Source organism: Scyliorhinus canicula, chromosome 12, assembly GCF_902713615.1.
Source record: "Scyliorhinus canicula chromosome 12, sScyCan1.1, whole genome shotgun sequence".
Classification (NCBI taxonomy): Eukaryota; Metazoa; Chordata; class Chondrichthyes; order Carcharhiniformes; family Scyliorhinidae; genus Scyliorhinus; species Scyliorhinus canicula.
In genome coordinates, this window is record NC_052157.1 from 160184241 (window position 1) to 160210407 (window position 26167).

At 48.2% G+C, this 26167-nt stretch overlaps 1 protein-coding gene across 1 annotated transcript in view; it reads right to left on the minus strand.

Moving 5' to 3' along the window:
- The window catches only part of LOC119975136 (transient receptor potential cation channel subfamily V member 3-like), a 47869-nt gene that overhangs the window by 16073 nt on the left and 5629 nt on the right, over nt 1-26167 (minus strand). The window contains exons 2-8 of the mRNA XM_038814701.1: nt 14687-14741; nt 11977-12048; nt 9819-9931; nt 8907-9059; nt 6006-6146; nt 4414-4694; nt 1225-1401 (exon numbers count right to left, since the gene is read on the minus strand). Of these exons, the coding sequence (XP_038670629.1) occupies nt 1225-1401; nt 4414-4694; nt 6006-6146; nt 8907-9059; nt 9819-9931; nt 11977-12044 (933 nt within the window). The 5' untranslated portion in view covers nt 12045-12048; nt 14687-14741. The remainder of the gene's footprint in view (nt 1-1224; nt 1402-4413; nt 4695-6005; nt 6147-8906; nt 9060-9818; nt 9932-11976; nt 12049-14686; nt 14742-26167) is intronic.

Sequence of the window (26167 nt, forward strand, 5' to 3'; positions counted from 1 at the left end):
AAAAAAATGAATTGGGTTTCTAAATTTATAAAAAACAAACCCACCTCAACACCATAACACTTTATTCTTCAAAAAACTACCTATCTTTATCTTAAAAAGATTTAGTGAAGGAGCCTCAACTGCTTCACTGGGCAAGGAATTCTACAGATTCACAACCCTTTGGGTGAAGAAGTTCCTCCTAAAATCAGTCCTAAATCTACTTCCCCTTATTTTGTGGCTATGCCCCCTCGTTCTGCTTTCACCCGCCAGTGTAAACAACCTTCCTGCATCTATCCTATCTATTCCCTTCATAATTTTATATGTTTTTATAAGATGCCCCCGCATCCTTCTAAATTCCAACGAGTACAGTCCCAGTTTACTCAACCTCTCCTCGTAATCCGACCCCCTCAACTCTTGGATTAACCTCGTGAATCTCCTCTGCACACCCTCCAGCGCCAATACGTCCTTTCTCAAGTAAGGAGACCAAAACTGAACACAATACTCCAGGTGTGGCCTCACTAACACCTTATACAGTTGCAGCATAACCTCCCTAGTCTTAAACTCCATTCCTCAAACATTGAAGGACAAAACTCCATTTACCTTCTCAATTACCTGTTGCACCTGTAAACCAACTTTTTGCGACTCATGCAATAGGACACCCAGGTCCCTCTGCACAGCAGCATGTTTTCTGGTGTTCAGTTTGCGGTTAGTTTTAAACATTCCTAACTTGCACACGTTGAGTTGAGAAACGTAGATGAAGGATTCGGAATTGGGGTGGGTGGAGGGGTTGCGGGGAGGAGAAGAGGAAATAAATGTTGCAAATTAATGAGTTGGTTACAAGCGGAACGTCGAGGGGAATGCTGAAATGAGGATGGTAAATATTTCCTCCTTTTGAATCTCGAGGAGCCTGGTGCAGGGATGGCCTGAGATCAGTCAGGGAAATGGATGTTTGACGGGATCATGGAATGCTACATTGCAGAAGGAGGCCACTCAGCCCATTGTGCTGGCCCTTTGGTAGAACAACACGGAGTCGTACTTCCAAATTGGAGAAAGGGAAAGGTTGTGCTGAGGTGAGGGAGATTGGAGGGTTGAGGTGAGGGAAAGATGAGGTGAGAGGTGGACTACCTATCAGATTATCAGATCTGTATTCTGTGCAGCACTATGATGAGCAATGGTTTTTTTCATAACTCTATTGGTAAAAAAAAGTGCTAAACCGGTGAAAGAGTTAAATTCAAGCCAGCTTGCCTGGATTTTGGTGTTAAATGCAATAACTTTCAGAACTGAATTCTTTGCAAAGGTGTCCACTTCCGTGATGTCGTAGAGCGAAGAGGAAACTGGCCCATAGGCCCAGTCTGTAATTTTTCTAGAAAGTTCCATGTGCTGCTTGTCGTACATTTCTCTGTTGAGGATATTTCGGAATATCTGCAAGGAGAGACAAAATGTCAGTTCAATCCACGCTGAGAATGTGGTTACAAGGCTTGGTAGCAGCAGCCCTGCTATTGGGCGAGAGGCTGTGGCTTTCAACCCTGGGACCATAATCTAGGCTGGTCCTCGATCCAGTACAGCTGCCTTTGGGGGCTTTCAGTGTGTAGTGCTTGCCCACACAATAGTCACTGTGCTTCTAGGTTAGTTTTATACTAGTGATCAGCAACCGAGGCCAGTGAGTGGGCCACACGAGAGGCCCTCCTTCACCTCAGAGGGCCATGCGATTGAAATCGGCTTGTTCACTAACCGTGACCCTACGAATAAGGTGAAACACAATTAAAACACAACAAATATTTCACGAGTTATAGAAAATACTTTTCAAAAATAAATTTAGAGTACCTAATTATTTTTTCCAACTAAGGGGCAATTAGGGCAGCACGGTGGCCTAGTGGTTAGCACAGCTGCCTCACGGCGCTAAGGTCCCAGGTTCAATCCCGGCTCTGGGTCACTGTCTGTGTGGAGTTTGCAGATTCTCCCCATGTTTGCATGGGTTTCACCCTGACAATCCAAAGATGTGCAGGGTAGGTGGATTGGCCACGCTAAATTGCCCCTTAATTGGAAAAAATAATTGGGTAATCTAAATTTTAAAAAATAAATAAATAAATTAAGGGGCAATTTAGCGTTGCCAATCCACCCACCCTGCACATCATTGGGTTGTGGGGGTGAGACACATGCAGACCGGGGGAGAATGTGCAAACTCCACACGGTCAGTGACCCAGAGCCGGGATTGAACCCGGGTCCACAGCTCCGTGAATTGTAGAAAATACTTAATTGTCTTTATATTAATAGAACTGTAATCAACATCAAATGGTGAGCAAAATAAACATTTACACTGTGGACATGGAGCACACGGTCTCGCAGTCAATGATGTGAGCAATCAGCATGCACCTCACTTCACTTTGTATCACCTCAATCACATTGGTCGGATTTAATGGACACTGATGGAAACCAGCGGAATGTGGCAACCCTGCACAGTGTGGGTAACAGTCAACAGAATGTCACCTGGCCCACACTCCAAATCCAGGTCGGCCGCATGTGGTCCCCGATCGCAGGTTTACCACCACTGGCTTATACCATTAAACATTTTTGTGTGACCCCTGCCTGCTGATCTACATTTGCTTCAAATCTCCCCGCGATGTCGCCTCTCTATCTCTCTAACATCCTCCAGTCCTTTACCGTCTGAGATCTCTGTTCCACCCATCCTAACATCTTACAGAATCGCAGAATTCATTGTCTATCCCCAGTAACCCTGCAAAGGAGGTGGTCATCTTTATTCCTGGATCCCTCCAAGAGGACAGCTGAGGCTATACACGTGTGGTGTGAGACTGTAATCAGTCACCGGCCTAGTCTGGAAGGAGTCCTTCCCCAAAGAGCATTCGTGAACAGATGGGTAGTGTACACTGCCCCCCCCCCCCCCCCCCCCCCCCCCCGGCTCAGTGGGTAACGCACTCTGCCCCTCCCCCATGGCTCAGTGGGTAGCAGACTCTGCCCTCCCATGGCTCAGTGGGTAGCACACTCTGCCCCCCCCCCATGGCTCAGTGGGTAGCACTGCCTCCCCCCCCCCCAGGCTCAGTGGGTAGCACTGCCCCCCCCCCCATGGCTCAATGGGTAGCAGACTCTGCCCCCCCCCATGGCTCAGTGGGTAGCACTGCCCCCCCCCCAGGCTCAGTGGGTAGCACTGCCCCCCCCCCATGGCTCAGTGGGTAGCACTGCCCCCCCCCCCCCAGGCTCAGTGGGTAGCACTGCCCCCCCCCCCCATGGCTCAGTGGGTAGCAGACTCTGCCCCCCCTCATGGCTCAGTGGGTAGCACTGCCCCCCCCCCAGGCTCAGTGGGTAGCACTGCCCCCCCCCCCCCCATGGCTCAATGGGTAGCAGACTCTGCCCCCCCCCCATGGCTCAGTGGGTAGCACTGCCCCCCCCCATGGCTCAGTGGGTAACGCACTCTGCCCCCTCCCCCCATGGCTCAGTGGGTAGCAGACTCTGCCCCCCCATGGCTCAGTGGGTAGCACACTCTGCCCCCCCCCATGGCTCAGTGGGTAGCACTGCCCACCCCCCCCCCCCCCCCCCATGGCTCAGTGGGTACCGCACTCTGCCCCCCATGGCTCAGTTGGTAGCCCACTCTGCCCCCCCCCCCCCCCATGGCTCAGTGGGTAGCCCACTCCGCCGCCCCCCCCCCCCCCCCCCCCCCAACTCAGGGTGTAATGTTCTGGTACACAGATGGAAAATTCACCTAACAGCACATCTTTCGGGACTTGTGCTTCTACCATGGATGCAAAATGCTGCTTCATTTAAGTATGAAAACAGTCCCCCCTGAAGTTAAAGCAAGGAGCAGGAGAGACCTGAAGTAATCGGTCAGTGATTTCCATGCATTTTATATATTTATATTCTATTTATGTAGTGCAGAGATCAGTTGGCAGAGGGCGATCTCGCACCAGGTCACACTCCACATCCACTTAGTGAGTGAGTGAAGTTCCTTCTCATTGACATACCCAGAACATTGATGGCTATTGACTCTGAGCGCACATGCACACATTTTGTTTTTGTTTTATAAACTGAGTACCCAATTCATTTTTTCCAATTAAGGGGCAATTTAGCGTGGCCAATCCACCTGCCCTGCTCATCTTTGGTTTGTGGGGGTGAAACCCACGCAGACACGGGGAGAATGTGCAAACTCCACACGGACAGTGACCCAGAGCCGGGATCGAACCTGGGATCTCGGCGCTGCGAAGCAGCAGTGCTAACCACTGCACCACCGTGCTGCCCTCATGCACACATGAACATGCGTGTGTTCATGTGTGACTCTGACTGGATGCAGCGTGGCTGTGGCGCACCTTTCTCATGCCAGTTGAGGTGGACACGGAAACTGGGAGCTGCTCGGAAGGCAGCAGCTACCTCTCAGTAATAAAGCATCCAGTGCCCATCCTTTAGGGAAATAAAAACGATTCTTACCTCCAGCTTGCCCAGTTTGGCTGCCAGCTGTAACGGGGTTAGTCCTTTTGCATTTGTTATTTCTTCCAGATTTTTCTCTTTGTTTTCAAGCAGGATTGTGTTGTACATTTCTGTTACAAACATTGTGTTGTCCTCATTGTCATCAGCTATGGAGACCAGCGCATGTAGCACCGTGTTCCCCCAGGAATCCTGCTCCCCAACGTTCGTTCTCGGATTGTCCAGGAGGAGTGTAACTATCTGTGGTTGATTGGTGCAGGCCGCCAAGGCCAGCGGGAGCTCACCTGTGAAGTGTGACACATTTAGCAACAGCAAAAGCCATCACTGCCTTTGTCAGCTCCCAGACACGACTGTTCCCTGAATGCTTGCGCCCCACTTATCACCATCCTCCACTCTCTGCTGCCAGTAATATTAATATTTATAATAATCTGTACTGTCACAAGTAGGCTTACATTAGTAATGAAGTTACTGTGAAAAGCCCCTAGTCGCCACATTCCGGCGCCTGTTCAGGTACATTGAGGGAGAATTCAGAATGTCCCAATTACCTAATAGCACGTCTTTCGGGATTTGCGGGAGGAAACCGGAGCACCCGGAGGAAACCCACGCACACACGGAGAACGTGCAGACTCCGCACAGACAGTGACCCAAGCCGGGAATCGAACCTGGAAGCCGGGCGCTGTGAAGCAACAGTGTTTTTTTTTTTCTTTCTTCATAAAAAATAGATTTAGAGTACCCAATTGTTTTTTTCAATTAAGGGACAATTTAGCGTGGCCAATCCACCTACCCTGCTCATCTTTGGGTTGTGGGGGTGAAACCCACGCAGACACGGGGAGAATGTGCAAACTCCACACAGACAGTGACCCAGGGCTGGTATTCGAACCTGGGACCTCGGTGCATAGTCCCAGTACTGACCATTGCACCATGCGCCGCCCCCTGAAGCAACAGAGCTAACCACTGTGCTACTGTGCTGCCCCGTGCACCAAGCACCAGAGTTGGTCGTTTCCCTCTACCCTCTCCAACCCTTTTAACATTTTAATACCCCAATTAAATCATCCCTTAATCTTTAAACACAGGCGAAACAAGTCTCATTTATACAATTCGCCTTATAATTTAACCCTTTTGGCCCAGTATCATTGGGGTGAACCTGTGCCACACGCACTCCAAGGCCAATATATCCTTCCTGAGGTCTTGCCACTGGAAAGGAGTTCCACATGGGTCTGATCAATGCTCTGTCGTTAGAAGCATCACCTCTTTCCCATAATATTCGAGATAAAAGCCAATATTCCATTAGCCACTTTGATTGCTCTTTAGACATGAACACTGGCTGTTAGTGATTGTATTCATCGCTACCCAGATTCCTGTACGCCTCTGCTTTTCTCGCTATTGAGTAAATCCAAAACGGATGACCTCGCATGTGGCCACATTTGTTTCCTGTGTTACCCAATCACTCACCGCATTTCTTTTATCAATCCAATAATAGTTCTGATTTTTCTCTCCCTCATTCTTTTCTAACTTCTAGACCTCAACACTCTTCCTCTTTTTAAAAAAAAAAATATAATTTGTGCAATCTGGAACTAGACGGTTATTTAACTCACCAAAATAAAAGCCGTTATGCTCCCTGCTTGATCTGAAAAACTTCCCGTTCGCCTTTGCGTTGACATTGGCCCCTTTCTCCAGCAGGATTTGCACAATATCCGGACAGCGTCTCTCTATGGCGATGTGCAGGGCCGTTTGACCTCAGGATAAAACAAAAGCAAATGTCACAAATCTAAGAATCTGTTTCCAACCCAAAGTCAAGATTGTGGAACAGTTGCGGCAGCCTAGAGGGTTGCAAATGTAACCCCGCTATTTAAAAAGGGACCTGGGATTCATGTCGCATTACATTCATCCCCCACCATCTGGCCTGGGCTTGTGAATTCCTACCAACTGTCCTGGCTTGAGACAATTCACACCTCTTTAACCTGGGGTTACCCCTATCTCTGGATCTATAAAGATTTAATTACCTGCTCGCATTCTAAGCATTGTCTGGCATCTTTGAATTTGTCTATATAAATGTTTCTGGAACAAACCTCTTCATTCACCTGAGGAAGGAGCAGTGCTCCGAAAGTTGGTGTTTGAAACAAACCTGTTGGACTTTAACCTGGTGTTGTAAGACATCTTAAAAAGAGAGAGAGTGAGGAACCAGGAAAGTACGGGTGGCGCAGTGGTTAGCGTTGCTGCCTCACGGCGTCGAGGTCCCAGGTTCAATTCTGGGTCATTGTCTGTGTGGAGTTTGCACATTCTCCCCATGTCTGTGTGGGTCTCACCCCACAACCCAAAGATTTGCAGGGCAGGTGGATTGGCCATGCCAAATTGCCCCTTAATTGAAAAGAAAAATTGGGTACTCTAAATTTATTTAAAAACAGAAACACAAAATTACAGACTAGTTGGCCCAGCATCAGAAGTAGGGAAAATGCTGGAGTCCATTGTAAAGGATGCGATAACAGGACAGTTAGAAAATATCAAAGGACCTTGGGCGGGATTCTCCCTTCTGGGGAATAAGTCCCCATGCCTGCCGGAAAACGGGCGGGAATCACTCTGGACTTTTTCCTAGTAAGTCCAGGGTGATTCTCCGTCTTCAAAGGGGCTAGCAGGTCCCCGTCGTGCATCCTGCAGTACCAGCTGCTGACGGGGCCCTGCAGTTATGGCTGCGCGGCTGTGCACGGCGGCCAGCCGTGGGTCCGCCCAAGCAACATGGCGGAGCCCTGCAGGGGCCCGTCGCAGAGGAACATAGCCCCCCCCCCAGGAATGAGTGTGCCCGCCAATCGGTAGCCACCGATCGCGGGCCTGGCCACGCCCCCGTCCCCCGGGTCAGATCGCCCCCGCCCCCCCCCACCAGGACGGCCCCCGCAACCAGAATGCCGAGGTCCTGCCGGGTGGGAACACGTGAAGCACGCCAGCGGAATTTGGGAGGCACTCAGCCTGTCGAGCGCGGAGAATCGCCGCGGGAGCCGCTTTCAACAGCCCCCGACCGGCGCCGCGTCGATCGCACGACTGGTGGCGATTCTCTGGAGAATCGTGTGCCGGCGTGGGAGCCTATTTTGGGTAATTCTCCGCCCCGCGCCGAGCGCGATTTCGGTGCGGAGGGTCGGAGAATCCCACCCCCTATGTTTGCGTGCATTTGACGCCCCACCACCCAAAGATGTGCACGGTAAGTGGATTGGCCACGCTAAATTGCCCCTTAATTTAAAAAAAATAGAAAACATCAACGGGATTGGATGAAGTCAACATGGATTTATATGAAGGAAATTATGTTTAACAAACCAACTGGAGTTTTTTGAGGGAATAACTAGTGGATTAGATAAGGGAGAACCGGTGGATGTGGTGTATTTGGATTTTCTGAAAGCTTTTGATTAAAAGGTTAGTATTCAGTGTGTGAAATGGAAGCACATGGGATTGGGGGCAATGTACTGACATGGATTGAGGAAACAGTATATAGGAATTAATGGGTCTTTTTCAAAGTGGCAGGCGGTGACCAATGGGGTCCCCCAGTGTTTGGGCCCTCGCTGTCCACATTGCACATCAATGATGAGGGAAGATCGGGAACATGAGGAGGAGGCTTCAAGATGATTTAGACAAGTTGAGTGAGTGAGAAAAATACACGGCAGATGCAGTATAATGTGGAATTGTGTGAAGTTATCCACTTCCGATGGAGGAACAGAGGGACCTGGCTGTCACTGAGAGCAAGCATGCAGGTACAGCAAACAGGGCGACAAATGTTTTGTTTGTCTTCATCGCAAGAGGAGCGAGGACTTCTGACTGCAGCTGTGCAAGGCCTTAGTGAGACCACACCTGGAGTAACGTGTGCAGTTTTGGTCTCCTTGTCTAAGAAAGGAAATACTTGCCAGAGAGTGCAGGTAGACTGATTCCTGAGATGGTAGGATTGTCACGAGAAGAGATTGGGTTGTCTGGGCCTGCGGTAGCACAGTGGTATTGTCACTTGACAAGTAATCCAGAGATCCAGGTAATGCTCTGTGGACCTGGGATCAAATCTCACTCTGGCAGGTGGTGAAATTTGAATTCAATGTAAATCTGGAATTAGAACTCTGATGATGACCGTTGCCAACAGTTGTAAAGACCCACCTGATTCACTAATGTCCCTTAGGGAAGGAAATCTGCCGTCCTTGCCTGGTCTGGCCTACATGTGACTCCAGACCCACAGCAATGTGGTTGACTCTTAAATGCCCACTGAAATGAACCAACAGGTCCCTCTGTTCAAGGGCAATTAGGAGTGGGCAATAACTGCTCCAGCCAGCAACACTCAGGTCCCATGAATGAATTAAAAAACAAACACACAAGTTATAAGGAGGAGGTGGGCTGCAGGAGGAAACGGAATTTCTATTCACTTGTCTGGCTTACATCTTAGAAATTCCTGTAAAGACTGAATTAGGCTGAACTGTTCATTTGGGTCCCTGGAACATTTTTGCAGTTAGTCCTGTGCAACCCCGTTAACCTACCATTGTAATCTTTATCGCAATATTCAGCATTGATCAGCTGCTGTAAATAGTCATCTCGCTCTGCCACCGCTATCAATTCCTCAACTATCATCATTGTGTTGGCATTCAGATTCAGTAAGGCTTTCATAAGGCAGGTTTTTCCTGTTTTTGATTCTGTTTTGAAGGAAAAATAACAGTTATTGTACAATTCACTAATCCCCCCCCCCCCCCCCCCCCCCCCAAGTTGGTTGACTATTTGGACTTCAGCGGTGGGACTTGCCTTCCTTACCTGGTCTGATGAACGGTATTTACCTTTAATACCTTGCCCCTTTAAGAGGCTTGGAACCCTGGGGGACTCCGCCTCTGGCTACCCCCCCCAGGAAACAGTATATAGGATAAGGCTCCATGTGGCGAGCACACTTCTCTCGAATGCTGTCCTGTTCTCTGTATATTAAAGCCTTTGATTACCGACCTCGCTCTCGCGTCGTAATTGAGAGTGCCTCACCTGGTCTGGGCCTATATGTGACCCCCGACCCGCACTAACCTAATGACTGACTCCTGCTCCTATTTCTTCCCATCTTGTGACCCATCACGGTCCTCCAAAGGCACAAGTCAGGAGTGTGATGGAATGCTCTCCAGTTGCCTGGATAAGTGCAGCTCCAACAATGCTCAACATCATCCAGGTCAGAGAAGCTGGCTGTATCACCCTATCTAACACCTTAAACTTTCACTTCCTCCATTACCGACACAAGTGGACTGAGGTGAGGAGCGTTGGTACATTTACAGGAATGCTGCTTAACCAAATCAGGAGAAAGGAATCAAAGGATATATTGATTGGGTGAGATGATGTCGAGGTGGGAGAAGGTTTGTGTGGGGTCTAAGAGGGCCAGGTGGGCCGAATGGCCTGTATTTTGTTTTTGTGTGACCCAATACCTGTGAGCTCTGTCAGCTTTATTCTGGTCGCCTGCAAACAATGCCTTATTCCATCCATATCCCCATCAGCAATGGAGGAGAACAACTGCCGTGTCAGATTACGCCGCAGGTTGCTAAGAAACGAGAATAAATATATATTTGTTCATGTTTTTCAACAAGCTTCACAGTATCCTTGTTTATAAATGAAGAAAGTTCAAGAGAGGCTGATTATCCACTCCCCTACTCCCGATCCCATTAGATAACAAGATACTGCTGACTCATACCATTTGCTCTGCAATTGTAGAACATGCATTTATTGAGCACATTTCACTTTAAAAAAAAATAAAATTTAGAGTACCCAATTATTTTTTCCAATTAAGGGGCAATTTAGCGTGGCCAATCCACCTAGGAATAATGTGCAAACTACACACGGACAGTGACCCAGGGCCGGGATTCGAACCCGGGTCCTCAGCGCCATAGGCAGCAGTGCTAACCACTGTGCCACCCTGCTGCCCCCTGAGCACCTTTCACAACCCAGCATGTTTCACAGACTTGGAAGAACATTGGAAGTGCAGTCATTGTCATTGAGGAAAGGCAGCAGCCAATTTGATCCTCAATCCTTTAAGAATATGGTAAAGCAGGGCGGCATGTGGCACAGTGGTTAGCACTGGGACTTTGGCGCTGAGGTCCCAGGTTCGAATCCCGGCCCTGGGTCACTGTCCTTGTGGAATTTGCACATTCTGCGTGGGTTTCAACCCCACAACCCAAAGATGTGCAGGCTAGGTGGATTGGCCACGCTCAATTGCCCCTTAATTGGAAAGAAAATAATTGGGTACTCTAAATTTATATTAAAAAAAAGAATACGGTAAAGCAGTAGAAAGGCTTTGTGGAATGCTGACCGAACAGTCCCAGCAGCCCATGGCATCAACTCTCCTTCCATGGCCACCTCCAACCTTCAATGGCCACCTGCATATTATACCAGCCAAGAGAGGGTTTTATGGGCGCGCACAACCCATGTTATGAGATGTTGAAGGGAGAAACTGGGTGAAATATCCTGTTGAGTGTCAATTGGAATGCATGGTAGCACAGTGGTTAGCACTGTTACTTCACAGTGCCAGGGTCCCAGGTTCGAGTCCCAGCTTGGGTCACTTTCTGTGTGGAGTCTGCACGTTCTCCCCGTGTCTGTGTGGGGTTTCCTCCGGGTGCTCCGGTTTCCTCCCACAATTCCTGAAAGACGTACTTGTTAGGTGAATTGGACATTCTGAAATTCTCCCTCGGTGTACCCTCTGTGATTGAATGTGAATTGGCTGCTGCGTTTCCTAAATGACAATGACTGCCCTTCCAAACATGCGCTGGAATGTGGCGACTAGGGGATTTCCACAGGAACTTCATTGCTGTTTTAATGTAAGCCTACTTGTGACAATAAAGATTATTAATATTAATTGAGAGCTGCACTCGCCAGGACTGTCTAGAGCAGTGATTAATGCAAGACCTTCTGACTACAATTCTACAGGGTATTGGTGAGGCTGTGCCCGGAGCGGTGTGTATAGTATTAGCCTCCTTACCTATGAAAGGATGTACTTACCCTCACGGGAGTGCAACAAAGGTTCACAAGACTGATTCTTGGGATGAGGAGATTCTTGGGATGAGGAGATTCTTGGGATGAGGAGATTCTTGGGATGAGGAGATTGTACGAGGCGGAGAGACTGAGGCCTTGATTCCCCAGAGTTGGAAAAATGAGAAATCTCGGCGAAACACGGAGGTTGTTTCCCGTGGCTGGGGGAGTTAGGGTATAAGGGACACAGTCTCAGAATAGGGGGCTGATCATTTAGGACAGAGATGAGAAATTTCTTCACTCAAAGGGTTGGGAATCTTTGGACTTTTCTACCTCAAGGGTTGTGGGTGCCTCAAGACTGAGAGTGACAGATTTTGGGGTATTAAGGAAACTCTGGAATATGGAGTTCGGAGGGGAAGATGGAGTTACGGTAGAAGATCCGCTGGGATCATGGTGAATTATGGAGTAGGCTCAAAGGACTGAACAACATGATTCATCTCCTATTTCCCCTCTTCTGAGCAGGAATGCTAACCACTGAGCTGAAGGCTGGTTCGCGTCCTGCGACTTGAGCAAAAGTACAAGTGCTGTGGCTCGTTGTTTCACATCAATTGCAAAGTTACTGACCTCTCTATGTTGTCAGCAATTCCGTCTAATATGTCGGACTGTATGAGTAATCGGAGATTTTTATCCATTGCCCTGTGGGAAAAAGTACAGGAGAAAAGCGTGATACAAATGTGGCCACACTGTCACTCTTTAGCTTTGGGCAAGAGTTCTTTGATGTCAAGAAGAGATAAGAGTATGAGAGGCAGAAACTTGAAGCACAAAGGAGGCCATTTGCCTGTCTGGTCTGCACTGGCTCTTTGAAAGAATAGCTGTGCTTAGTCCTACATCCCCATTTTTTTCCTGTGACCTTAAATTCTTCATCCTCAAGTACTTGGTCAACTCTGTAAAATAATTTATGGACTCCATGTACACCACTTTTTCAAATAGTGTTGAACGGAATGAAAAAAATCTCCATCTTCCCTCTGGATCCTTTGTCAATGATTTAGAATCTATGGGTTTTCGTTATGTATCTATTTGCCAGACGGGATGACTTTTCCCTATCTGCTTTATTAAAACCGTAAGAAGTCTTACAACACCAGGTTAAAGTCCAACAGGTTTGTTTCAAACACGAGCTTTCGGAGCGTGTTTGAAACAAACCTGTTGGACTTTAACCTGGTGTTGTAAGACTTCTTATTGTGCTCACCCCAGTCCAACGCCGGCATCTCCACATCATTATTAAAACCTCTCATCTTAACCTTTTACTGAGTCACTTTTTAACCGCCTCCGTTCCAAGGAAATTAGTCCGATCTTTTCCACATCCATGACTGAAGTTCCTTATAGCTCGTCCATCGCTTCTCGCCTTTGAAAAGCCTTTATGTCTCCCCGAAGGAAGAAAACATTGCATTCATGTAGCACCTTTGGTCCGTCGCAGTGTGCATTACAGCCAAATGTAGTCGCTGCTGTAACATAGGATATACGGCAGCCAATTTGTGCACTGCAAACTTATACAAATAGCAATGCGGTAATGACCAGATGATCTGTATTTACCACTCTTGGGGAGGGCTATATTGGCCAAGACATGGGCAAGGACGTCTCTGTTCTTTGAGTTAGTGCTGGGGGATCTTTTATATCCACCCATAAAGGCAAATTGGGCCTGAAAGGTGACACCTCTGACAGTGCAGCACTCCCTCGATACTGAACTGGGAGTGTCAGCCTGCATTACGTAGTCTATGAACTGGGGCTTGAACCTAACAGGACTTTGACCTCGTGGTCAGAGAGCTAACTGTTGAACTACAACCATAAAGAATCAGTGTTGATATTTGCGAGTTTTTGGCTGTGAGAGGGAAGATTAACCAGAATGATAGCGGAGCATTAGGGGTTAAATTCTGAGCACTGATTAAAGAAGGGTAGCTAAGCATCTCGAACATCCTCGTGTGAGTTAATAATCAACAGGGACAGAAAGTGAATCCTTTTACTGGAGAGGTGCTGATCATGACTGACTTGGCCAGTCAACAAGGCCACAGATGCTGCCAGACTTGCTGAGTTTCTCCAGCATTTTCTGTTCTTATAAATGTGATCAGTTATCTGAATCTCAGAGAACAATGGGCATCATACAAGAGCAAAGTAAAATGGTGATGATTATTGAGGCCATTCTGTACTGCCGGTGACTGAGGAGGACATTCACATTACAGGAACTGCATGGCTAGCCTTGTGTTTCTGTTTTTAAGGAGGCCATTGACGTTTTGCTGCACTACAGAGAACATAGAACACTACAGCGCAGTACAGGCCCTTCGGCCATCGATGTTGCGCCGACCTGTGAAACCACTCTAAAGCCCATCTACACTATTCCCTTATCATCCATATGTTTATCCAATGACCATTTGAATGCCCTTAATGTTGGCGAGCCCACTACTGTTGCAGGCAGGGCATTCCACACCCTTTACTACTCTCTGAGTAGAGAACCTACCTCTGACATCTGTCCTATATCTATCTCCCCTCAATTTAAAGCTATGTCCCCTCGTGCTGGACATCACCATCCAAGGAAAAAGGCTCTCACTGTCCACCCTATCTAATCCTCTGATCATCTTGTATGCCTCAATTGAGTCTTCTCTCTAACGAAAACAGCCTTAAATCCCTCAGCCTTTCCTCATAAGATCTTCTAAAACCCCCCTGGACTATTCTGGAGTCTCCAGACATTAAAGATTGTCCAGACACACAAAAACTTATTAGGTGCGTTTTTTCCCCAAAATTTTCTTTCAACGTTTCAGTTTATTGTTGTACAAATATTGGCGATGGAGGAAAAAAGAATATTTGACTGACGGTCCCAAATTGTCCAAAGTCTTCACTTTGTGCCTCGCCTCGGAAGGTGGGCCGGTGTGGCGATGGACATTTTGGGTAACCAATTTATGGGGGTGGGGTGGGGTCAGAGAGGTTTGGGGGGGTGATTCTAGTGATTTAGGTCCAGGCACCTTAAGGCACAGAAGAGCAAGAGGCTCGAATTGCTTGAGCCGAGACTTTAATATGGAAGAACTTTAGGTTTCAGGAGTGCAGTCGGAGGATGTGCAGCACCTACTGGCAACCGACAACCTATCATCGCTGAGAAATCAGCAGTGCCAGTGTCTCGTTACACAATGCAGTCAACCAGTAAACCAGAAACAATTCTTACAAAGACAAAATACTAACGGATGCTGGAAATCTGACATATAAACAGAAAATGCTGGCAAGACACCAGTGAACCATTTGAATCATCATAGTTATCAAGAGGGTACAAGTGCGAATTAAGTCTCTTTACCTGGTTCACACTCACGAGGCTGAACAAACTTCTGCTGCTCCTGTTCCAGGTCTAACTGGCACATAAAATGGGGAAGTGGAAAAGTGGAAATACAATCAGTGATGTAGAAACCGCCAACTTATTAGAAATATTCAGACGCACATGGAAAGATCTGGAACATTTTAAGCAGTGAGGTTCTAGTCCACAAACTGACAGCTCTTGAGCTGCACCCTCACTGTGAGGCAGGGGGTCAGGGTCTCGGCCCCTCACAGCAGATCGTGTGAGGTCGCCTGGCTCCTTGCGGTGGGTTAGGTTTCAGTGTCGACTGTAACGCAGTGGAAGGCACGCTCACCCGAGTGTCAATAGGTTGTGGATTCATGTCCTACTCCAGAGATTTAAGCACATAATCCAGGCTGACACTCCCAGGGCAGCACTGATGGGGCACTGCACTGTCGAAGACTCCATATTTTGGATGACACTCAAACTGAGGCTCCCCCTGTCTCCTGGGGCGGATGTAAGAGATTGCAGGGGACAATTCTGCAAAAGAGTAGGGGAGTTCTAGGCCAACTTGCAACTTTTAACCAATATCACTGAAAGTAGATTATCTTGTTATTGCATTGCTGACAGTGAGATCTTCCTCTGCACAAATTGGTGCATTAAGAAAAAGTACACGTGAAAGTACTTTGCGTTGTCCTGAAATATTTGCATTAGGTGCTGCATTGGTTTCTGTTCCTGCTTCTGCACTCTTACCTCTGGTGTCCGCAAGGATCTATCCATGGCCCAGACTGTTCGCAACCTCAGTCTCACATTAGACAGTGCAATGAACTTTCAACCACATATCCACACGATCAATAAGATCACTTATTCCACCTCTGAAATATCATCCAACCATGGCCCCAATACAACGCATAAGCTGCTGAAACCTGGACCTGTGCCTTTGTTACCTCGAGACTTGACTGTTCCACTTCACTCTTGGCCACCTCCCTGTATTCTACACTCCATGAACTTGGGGTGATCTAAAACTCTGTTGCCCGTACTCCACTTTGCACCAAGCCCCGTTCACCCATCACCTCCGAATTGCTGACCTACATTGTTTCCCAGTTAACCAGTGCCTCTACTTAAAAAATCTTACCCTTGTTTTCAAATCTCTGTCTCCCTCTCTCCCTCCTTCAAGATGCTCTAAAACCTACCTGCCTTTTGGTCACCTGTCTTAATATTGCCTTCTGTTCTATATAAACACAAGTGGGTGTTTTAATAGAAGTGCAAATCTATATTCCTGTTCCTGTTCTGAGGGAGGTGATGGGCCTACACAGGCCAGGAGGATGGGAGCGATGGGGTGATCAATTACTGATTCCGTGCCTCTTTAAGAAGCAGTCGGTGCTTTAAAGAGGATGTCATTCAGGGGGGCCCTTTTCATGGACAGGATTCTTATCTTTTCTTGCACAACTTTTAATGGACTGACTCGAGCAAGATGTGTGGAGGGGGTAAGTGGAACTAACTTTTTCTCCCCACTCTGACCCTTCACTGAGGCTATCTGAGCTGCTGGGGTGTTATCAGCATTTCTGCTGTTTATTTCAGTTATTCAGCATCTGCAGGATTTTGCAATCACTCTCAGAGCCAGAGAGTTTTACAGCACGAGGCCCTTCAGCCCATCGTGCCAGAGCCAGCCATCAAGCACCAGTCTATCCTAATCCCATTTGCCAGCATTGGTCCATAGCCTTGTGTGCTATGGATTTTCAAGTGTTTATCTTAAATGTTGAGCGTTCCCGCCTCTACCAGCCTTTCAGGCAGTGAGTTCCAGATTCCCACCAACTTCTGGGTAAAACATTTTTCCTCAAATACCCTCTAAATCTCCTGCCCCTTACCATAAATCTATGCCCCCTGGTTATTCGCTCCCCCACTAAGGAGTAGTTCCTTCCTATCTACCCCATTTTTGTCCCTCATAATTTTGTACACCTTGATCAGGTCCCCCCCTCGGCCTTGTCTGCTCTAAGGAAAACAACTCCAGCCTCTCGTCACAGCTGAAACGCTCCAGCCCAGGCAACATCCTCGGGAATCTCCTCTGCGCCCTCTCCAGTGCAATCACATCCTTCCCATAGTGTGGCGACCAGAACTACACCCAGTACTCCAGCTGCGGCCTAATCAGCCTTTTATACAGCTCCATCATAACCTCTCTGCTCTTACATTCTCTGCCTCAATTAATAAAGGCAAGCATCCCCTGTGCCACCTGCTCTACCTCCTGCTGCCTTCAGGGATCTATGAACAGGCACCCCAAGATCCCTCTGGTCCTCTGTATGTCCTAGCGTCCTATCATTCATTGTGTATTCCCTTGTCTTGTTAGTCCTAACAAAATGCACCACCTCACACATTTCATAGAATCTACGGCATGGAGACAGGCCTTTCGGTCCAAAGTGGTCCATGCCAACCAAAACGCCCATCTAAACTCACCCCGTTTGGCCCAGATCCCTCTAAACCGTTCCTATTCATGTACCTGTCCAAATGCCGTATAAATGTTGTCAATGTCCCTGCCTCAACCACTCCCTCCGGCAGCTCATTCCACGTACGACCCACCCTCTGTGCAAAAAAAAAAGATTGCTTCTTTGGTTCCTGTTCATTCTTTCCCCTCTTAACCTAAACCTAAGTTTACGTTAAGAGGGGTTAAATTCCATTTGCCCCTGTCCTGCCCCTCTGACCAGTCCGTCTATATTGTCCTGTAATCTCAGGCTCTCCTCCTCACTATTTACCACGTCACCAATTTTCATGTCATCCTCTGAAATGATTGATTTGCTCATTCTGTCCTCATTGCCGTACCAGCCTCCCCGAACAGGCGCCTGAATGTGGCGACTAGGGGCTTTTCACAGTAACTTCATTTGAAGCCCACTTGTGACAATAAGCAATTTTCTTTTTTTTTTTCATTTCTGTATGATGGGAAGGAACTTCATTTATGCAATGGCCATCTGGCTTTCCGATAACAAACCGAAGCAACTTGACTAAAAAGAGGAAAGAATTAGCGTATATATATATCCAAATATATACCATATATATACCACCTTTCACTGTCTCAGGCTATCCAAAAACACTTGCAGCAAAAGTACTTCTGAAGTGTAGTCGTTTTTCACATGAGGATATGGCAGCCAGTTTGCGCACAGCAAGCTCCCACAAGCAGCACTTGTCATAAACTGAGGGCGGGTGGCATCTCAGTTTAATGAAAGGCAGCCAGCACCCCTGACAATGCAGCATTCCCTCAGTACAACAATGTTTGCCAGGGTTTCGTGTTTACACCTCTCCAGGATTGGACTGTTGAGTCTGCAGGAATTTAAATCTCCAGAACTCTGCTGCGTGAAATCCTGGCGCAAAATCGTCGGGCACATTAAAGAAGATTTTGTTGTTGTTTTTTTTCCACATTTCCCGTTACTCATTTTCTCTCACTAGCACGGTGCTAGTTTTACCCCCACTATCTCCAATATTGTGTCAAATACCAGAAATCCCCCCCCCCCACCCCCGCTTTGAGCATTCCCAGAACACATGGGAATGGTTTGCCGTTCCCCTCCCGCACTCTTCACAATCATCTTTGTTTCTAATAGGCTTCGGCATCCACTCCGTATTACCCACCCACTGTTTACATGTTGGTGGAGGATATTTGGGTTCCCTTGTACGTCAACTTCTATTCTGGGGTCAGCCACACGGCGCCGAAGACCCAGGCTCGATCCCGGCCCCGGGTCACTGTCCATGTGGAGTTTGCACATTCTCCCTGTGTCTGCGTGGGTCTCACCCCCTCAACTCAAAATAATGTGCAGGGTAGGTGGATTGGCCACGCTAAACTGCCCCTTAATTGTAAACAAAATTTATATTAAAAAACATTACTCCGATTGATAGTTCGGTATTTAAAGTCCCCCAGTAGCGTCATGGTATGCCTCTTGCACATCTGTGATTTCCTGCAGATCTTTTCCTTTCTCGTTCTCTCCCTCCCACTATTTGGAGACCTACAGAATTCCCCCCAGCAGTGTAATCACACCCTTTGTGCTTCTCAACTCGAACCAGATAGATTTTGTCCTCTTCTCCAACACTAACTAAAACACAACTCTTTGTTAATCAGTGTGGCCATCCTCCCCTCCCCTCCCCTTTTTCCTTCCCTACACATTCCTCACCATCTTTGAGTCACCCTTCCGTCTGTGCCACCACATCATCATATCCCCAAATGGGTTTTTGTGGTTGTAACTCACCAACCTCTTTGTCCATTCATGTACATGCATCCTAAACCTGTTTTTGTATTCCTTGTATTGTTTCCTGGTCTTTCCCTCTGTAATGCGGTACACTTTCAAAATCCTGGGGATTACCATTGATCAGAAACTGAATTGGACTAGCCATATAAATACTGTGGCTACCAGAGCAAGTCAGAGGCTGGGAATCCTGTGGTGAGTAACTCATCACCTGAAACCCCAAAGCCTGTCCACCATCAACAAGACACCGAGTGTGATGGAATATTCTCCACTTGCCTGGATGAGTGCAGCTTCAACAACACTCAAGAAGCTCAACATCATCCCGTACAAAGCAACCCACTTGATTGCTACTTCTTCAAAAAACATTCACTTCCTCCACCGCCGACGCACAGTAGCAGCCGTGTGTACCCTCTACAAGATGCACTGTAGGAACTAACCATGGTTCCTTGATGTGGAGATGCTGGCATTGGACTGGGGTGGGCACAGTAAGAACTCTTACAACATCAGATTAAAGTCCAACAGGTCTGTTTGGAATTGCTAGCTTTCAGAGCACAGCTTCTTCATCAGGTGGGTGAAGAGGTGGGTTCCACAAACTCATACAGAGACAAATTCAAAGATGCAATACAAAACTTTGAATGCGAGTCTTTGCAGGTAATTAAGTCTTTAAAGGTCCAAACAGTGCGACTGGAGAGAGAGATAATCACAGGTTAAAGAGGTGTGAATTGGGTCAAGCCAGGACAGTTGGTAGGATTTAGCAAGCCCAGGCCAGATGGTGGGTGGTGAATGTATTGAGAGATGAATCCAAGGTCGCAGTTGAGGCCGTACACATGTGTGCGGAACTTGGCTATAAGTTTCTGCTCGGCGATTCTGCGTTGTCATGCGTCCTGAAGGCCGCCTTGGAGAACACTTACCCAGAGATCAGAGGCTGAATGCCCTTGACTGCTGAAGTGTTCCCCGACTGGAAGGGAACATTCCTGCCTGGCGATTGTGCATAAAAAATTCATTTATTGGATATAGGCGTCACTGGCTGGCCCAGCATTTCTTCTCCATCCCTAATTGCCCTTGAACGGAATGGTTTGCTCTGCATTCCAATGGGCAGGTAAGAGTCAACCACATTGCTGTGGATCTGGAGACACATGTAGGCAGACCAGGAGATTTCCTCACTTAAGGAACATTAGTGAAGCAGATGGGCTTCTTTTTTTTTTCTTTTTTAAAATAAATTTAGAGTACCCAATTCATTTTTTCCAATTAAGGGGCAATTTAGCATGGCCAATCCACCTACCTGCACATCTTTGGGTTGTGGGGGTGAAACCCACGCAGACACGGGGAGAATGTGCAAACTCCACACAGACGGTGACCCAAAGCCGGGATTCGAACCTGGGACCTCGGCGCCGTGAGGCAGCAGTGCTAACCCACTGCGCCACCGTGCCTCCCACAGATGGGCTTTTAACAGTGTAGGATCATAGATTTTTACAGCTGAAAAATAAATCATTCTGCCCAATGTGTCTGCAACGGTCATTTAGCACATGTCTATTATAATTCAATTTTTGCAGCACTTGGCCTGTAGCCTTGTATGCTAGGGCATCTTAAATGCTCACCTAAATGCTTCTGAAATTACTCCACCACCCTTTCAGTCAGTGAGTTCCAGACTCCCACCACCCTCTGGGTGAAAAGGTCTTTCCTCAAACCCCCTCTAAACCTCCTGCCCCTGATCTTAAATCTACGCTCCCCAGGTTATTGACCCCTCTACTAAGGGGAAAAGTTCCTACCTGTCCACCCTATCTATATTCCTCATTATTTTGTACCTTAATCAGGTCCCCCCTTCAGCCATCTCTGCTCTAAGGAAAACAACCCCAGCCTAACCTGCCTCTCTTCATAGTTGAAACGCTCCAGCCCAGGCAATTTCCTGGTCAATCTCCTCTGCACCCTTTCTAGTGCAATCATCCTTCCTATAGTGAACACCCCCCCCCCCACCCGCCTTCTCAACATTCCCCTCACCTGAGGTCTGGTGACTCTCAGGTGAAATCACCACCAGTCAGCTCTCCCCCCTCAAAGGGGGAAAGCAGTCGATGGCCGTCTGTAACTGTGGTGACTTTACTTTACTTATAGTGTGGCCACCAGGACTGTACATAACTGATGTGCTATAACAATGTTTTATATCACAACCTCCCTGCTCTTATATTCTATTCCTTGGTTAATAAAGGCCTACTTTCGCTTTCATAACCACCTTATCTACCTGTTTACAATTGACAATGGTTTCATGGCCATGTATTGAATTCAAATTTCACCATCTGCCGTGGTGAGATTAAACCTGGGCCCCCCAGACCATTACACTGGGTCTCTGGATTACTAATCCAGAGACAGTATCAGGGCAGCACGGTAGCATAGTGGTTAGCATAAATGCTTCACAGCTCCAGGGTCCCAGGTTCGATTCCCGGCTGGGTCACTGTCTGTGCGGAGTCTGCACGTCCTCCCCGTGTGTGCGTGGGTTTCCTCCGGGTGCTCCGGTTTCCTCCCACAGTCCAAAGATGTGCGGGTTAGGTGGATTGGCCATGCTAAATTGCCCGTAGTGTCCTAAAAAGTAAGGTTAAGGGGGGTTGTTGGGTTATGGGTATAGGGTGGATACGTGGGTTTGAGTAGGGTGATCATTGCTCGGCACAACATCGAGGGCCGAAGGGCCTGTTCTGTGCTGTACTGTTCTATGTTCTATCACTGCCCTATTACCTCCCCTAAGGAGACCAAAACTGTACATTGTACTCCAGATCTGGCCTTACTCACTGCCCTGTAGAACTGTAGTAAAATGTCTCTACTTTTATATTCCATTCCCCTTGCACGATAGTATGGTAGCCCAACGGTTAGCACTGTTGCTTCACAGCACCAGGGTCCCAGGTTCAATTCCCGCTTGGGTCACTGTCTGCGCGGGTTTCCTCCGGGTGCTCCAGTTTCCTCCCACAAGTCCCGAAAGACGTGCTGTTTGGTGAATTGGACATTCTGAATTCTCCCTCTGTGCACTCGAACAGGCGCCGGAATGTGGCGACTAGAAGATTTTCATAGTAACTTCATTGCAGTGTTAATGTAAGCCTACTTGTGAAAATAATAAAGATTGTTATTATAAACATCAACATTCCATTTGTCTTGCTGACCATTTGCTGCGCCTGCAGACTAACCATTTGTGATTCATGTACCAGGACACCCAGGTCCCTCTGTACTGCACAGTTCTGCAGTCTCTCTCCATTCAAATCATTTGCTGCTTATCCATTCTTCCTGCCAAAGTGACCACGTTCACATTTTCCCACATTATACTCCATACACCTTTGTCCACTTACAACCTATTACCTTCCATCCTCTTCACAACTTATTTTCCGGCCTATCTTTGTGTCATCAGCAAATTAGGAACAATACATTCTGTCCCTTCACCCCAGCCATTGATGCAGATTGTAAATATTTGAGGTTCACATCAACTCAAACATTACCCATTGATGCCTACTGTGTTCCATGTTATCTAACCAATCCTCTATCCATGTTACCCCCAACACCATGAGCTCTTATTTTGTGCATTAATGTTTGATGTCGGCTTCTCCTTCTTGGGCAGTCCCTCGGGGTCGAGGATGACTTGTTTCCACTCCGGGGAGGTGGGTTCTGTAGTAGCTGAATAGTCCGATCAGGTTTGGCAGGTGGTGTTTGATGAGATGGGTGAGTGGGACGCTCTGGATTCCGCGCTCTCTTTCCGTTGTTTACGCCTGGCCTCTGCGTGCTCCACCCTGTGCCGCTCGAGGTGATTGGCACCTTCACGGATGCTTCTTCTCCAGCTTGTGCGTTCTGAGGCGGCGATTCCCACGTGTCAATGGGGATGTTGCATTTATTTAGGAAGGCTTTCAGAGTGTCTTTGTAGCATTTCTTCCGCCCTCCTAGTGATTGCTTGCCATTGCAGAGCTCGGAGTAGAGCACTTGTTTCGGGAGTCTTGTATTCTGCATGCGCGCTCATCGCAGTTGGTCAAGCCTGACCAGTGTCTCGGTACTGGAGATATTCGCCTGGGAGAGGGCACTCACGTCCTATTAGCTGCCTACTGCAAATCTTAAGTACATCACAATCACAGGTTCCTCTCTTTGTCCACGTTGCTTGTTACTGTCTCAAAAATCTTCAATAAATTATTTCCCTTTCACAAAACCATGTTAACTCTGCCTGATTGTATTGAGATTTTCTAAGTGTCCTGTTATAACCTCCTTAATAACAGATTCCAGCATTTTCCTCATGTCAGATGTTAAGCTAACTGGCTTGTAGTTTCCTGCTTTCTGTCTACCTCTCTTGAAAGAGGAGTTACATTGAGTATTTTGTGATCTTTCCAGAATCTAGGGGATTTTGGAAAAGCAAATCTAGAATAGCCAATTCTCCGGATGGCTGAAGACTGTCATCCTTAATTAACAGTTACCTCAGCATCTCTTCCTTGCGAAATGTCATGTATCCTTGAATGTTCAGGTTCCAGCCATGATCATCTGTGCAGCCATGTCTCTGTGACAGCTATCAGATCATACGTCCTTATTTCTATTTGTGGCCCTATTCATCTCTGCTGTTACAACTGCTGCAGGCATTTAGATACAGAGCCCTTTAGTTCTGCCCTTTCACTATTTTTGCAACCTTGTCTGCTGCCCCACCTCCCTGCCACGCTCTGGTTATCACTTCTCCTATTGCTACCTTGCTTGGCCTTCCCTATTTGGTTGGCCACATCTTCCCAAACGTGACTTCTTGCCCGCACTGTTTAGTTTAAAGTGGCCCTAGTTGTACAACTTGCCAGAACATTAGTCCCAGCCAGGTTCTGCTGAAGCCAGTCCTTTCTCCAGTAACGATGCTCATGTCCCGAGAATCTAAAGCCGTTTCGCCCACACCACTCTTTGAGCCACACATTTAATTCCCTAATTTTATTTACTCTTTGCCAATTTGTTTGTGGCTGGGGTAATAAGCAGCATTTTTTTTAACCTTTTGAAGTTCTGCTTTTAAAAAATAAATTTAGAGGACCCAATTCATTTTTTTTTTCCAATTAAGGGGCAATTTAGCATGGCCAATCCACCTACCCTGCGCATCTTTAGGTTGTGGGGGTCAGACCCACGCAGACACGGGGAGAATGTGCAAACTCCGCACGGACAGTGACCCGGGGCCGGGCTCGAACCTGGATCCTCGGCGCGTGAGGCAGCAGAGCTAACCACGACGCCACTGTGTCGCCCCTGAAGTTCTGCTTTTTAATTTGGCCCCTATCTCCTCCTACACTCTCTTTCTGACTCTTGCCGATCCCGTTGGTATCTACATGGATCACAATGACTGGATCGTCCCCCTCCCATTGCAAGTTCCTCTCTGGTCCTGAGCAGATGTTCCCAAACCCACAGCTGTTTGGACTCCCTTGGCTGAGAAAACTGCGTCTGTCCCTCTGACTATGTTGTCCCCTATTACCCACCATATTCCTAGTAATCCCCCCCCCCCCCCCCCCCCGTCGAATGGCTTCCTGTACCACGGTGTCATGGTCAGTTTCCTCATCCACTTGACAGACACCACTTTCGGCCAAGCAAAGCACTTCAAACCTATAGTATAATTGCAAGAGCTGAGGCTCCTCCACTTCTCCCTGCCTGCCTCATTTGCAGTCACGCCCTCCTCTCCCCTTCCTGACCGCTGATCAAATCTGAAGGCCCCATCCCAAGGGCGGTGACTGCCTCCTGGAATGAAATGTCCAGGTAAATTTCCCCTTCCTGATGGATCACAGTGTCTGTAGCTCGGCCTCCAGCTCGTTGATTCAGAGCCAAAGCTCCTCGAGCCACAACTACTTACTGCAGACATGTTTCTCTGGATAATAACGGTATCCTGAAGCTCCTAGATTCCTCAGTCACAACATATCACCTGCCCTGCCATCTTTATTATGTATTAAGTAAATATTTTTCTTAATTTATAATTAATAAACTCTTAGTTACTTAGAAATGGGGCAGCACGGTAGCACACTGGTTAGCACTGCTGCTTCACAGCACCAGGGACCCTGGAGCAATTCTCAGCTTGGGTCATTGTACGGAGTCTGCAAGTTCTCCCCGTGTCTGCGTGGGTTTCCTCCGGGTGCTCCGGTTTCCTCCCACAGTCCAAAGATGTGCAGGTTAGGTGGATTGGTCACGTTCAGTTGCCTCATAATGTCCAATCATTAGTTGGAGTTGCTGGGTTACAGTGATAGGGTGGAGGTTTGGGTTTAGGTAGGGTGCTCTTTCAGGGGCAGTGTAGACCCAATGGGCTGAATGGCCTCCTTCTGCACTGTAAATTCTATGATTCTATGATTCTTGTTTTTAAAAACTATTTTTATTACGGTTTTGCAGAATTTTTCATAATAAAACGGTAGTAACAATAATAACAAAACAAACTAGTGTGATCATCAACATAGTGTAAAAAGAGAATATACAAAACAATTAAATGGACATTACCCCACACGACCCAGTCTTCCCACACCATCCCAATGAAGCACTCACCCCCCCACCCCCTCACCCCTCCCACGCCCCCCCCCCCTACGGTTTGCTGCTGCTGCTGACATTTTAATTTTCCCCGAGAAAGTCGATGAACGGCTGCCACCTCTGAGAGAATCCTAGCGTAGACCCTCTTGATTCTATGAGTCTAAATGACAAAAAAAACCCTCACCAACCGATCTACTACCTGTTTCCCACTGATGTCACAGTCTGGTTTTGTTTTCCACAGGAATGTCGGTCCACAGACTGACCTCGCCTGGATCTCTGACCTCCTCCACCCCTGCCCCCCTTCTCCACCCCTGCCCCCCTTCTCCACCCCTGCCCCCCTTCTCCACCCTCCCCCCCTGCCCCCCTCCTCCACCCCCCGCCCCCCCACCCTCCACCCCCGCCCCCCACCCCCTCCCACCACCCGCCCCCACCTCCTCTACCCCCGCCCCCCCCACCCTCCTCTACCCAGCCCCCCCACCCTCCTCTACCCCCCCCCCCCACCCTCCTCTACCCCGCCCCCCCCCCCACCCTCCTCTACCCCGCCCCCCCCCCCTCCTACCCGCCCCCCCCCACCCTCCTCTACCCCCCCCCCCACCCTCCTCTACCCCGCCCCCCCACCCCTCCTCTACCACCGCCTCCCCCACCCTCCTCTACCCCGCCCCCCCCCACCCTCCTCTAACCCCACCCCCTCACCCTCCTCTACCCGCCCCCCCCCCCCCCACCCTCCTCTACCCCGCCCCCTCACCCTCCTCTACCCCGCCCCCCCACCCTCCTCTACCCCGCCCCCCCACCCTCCTCTACCCCGCCC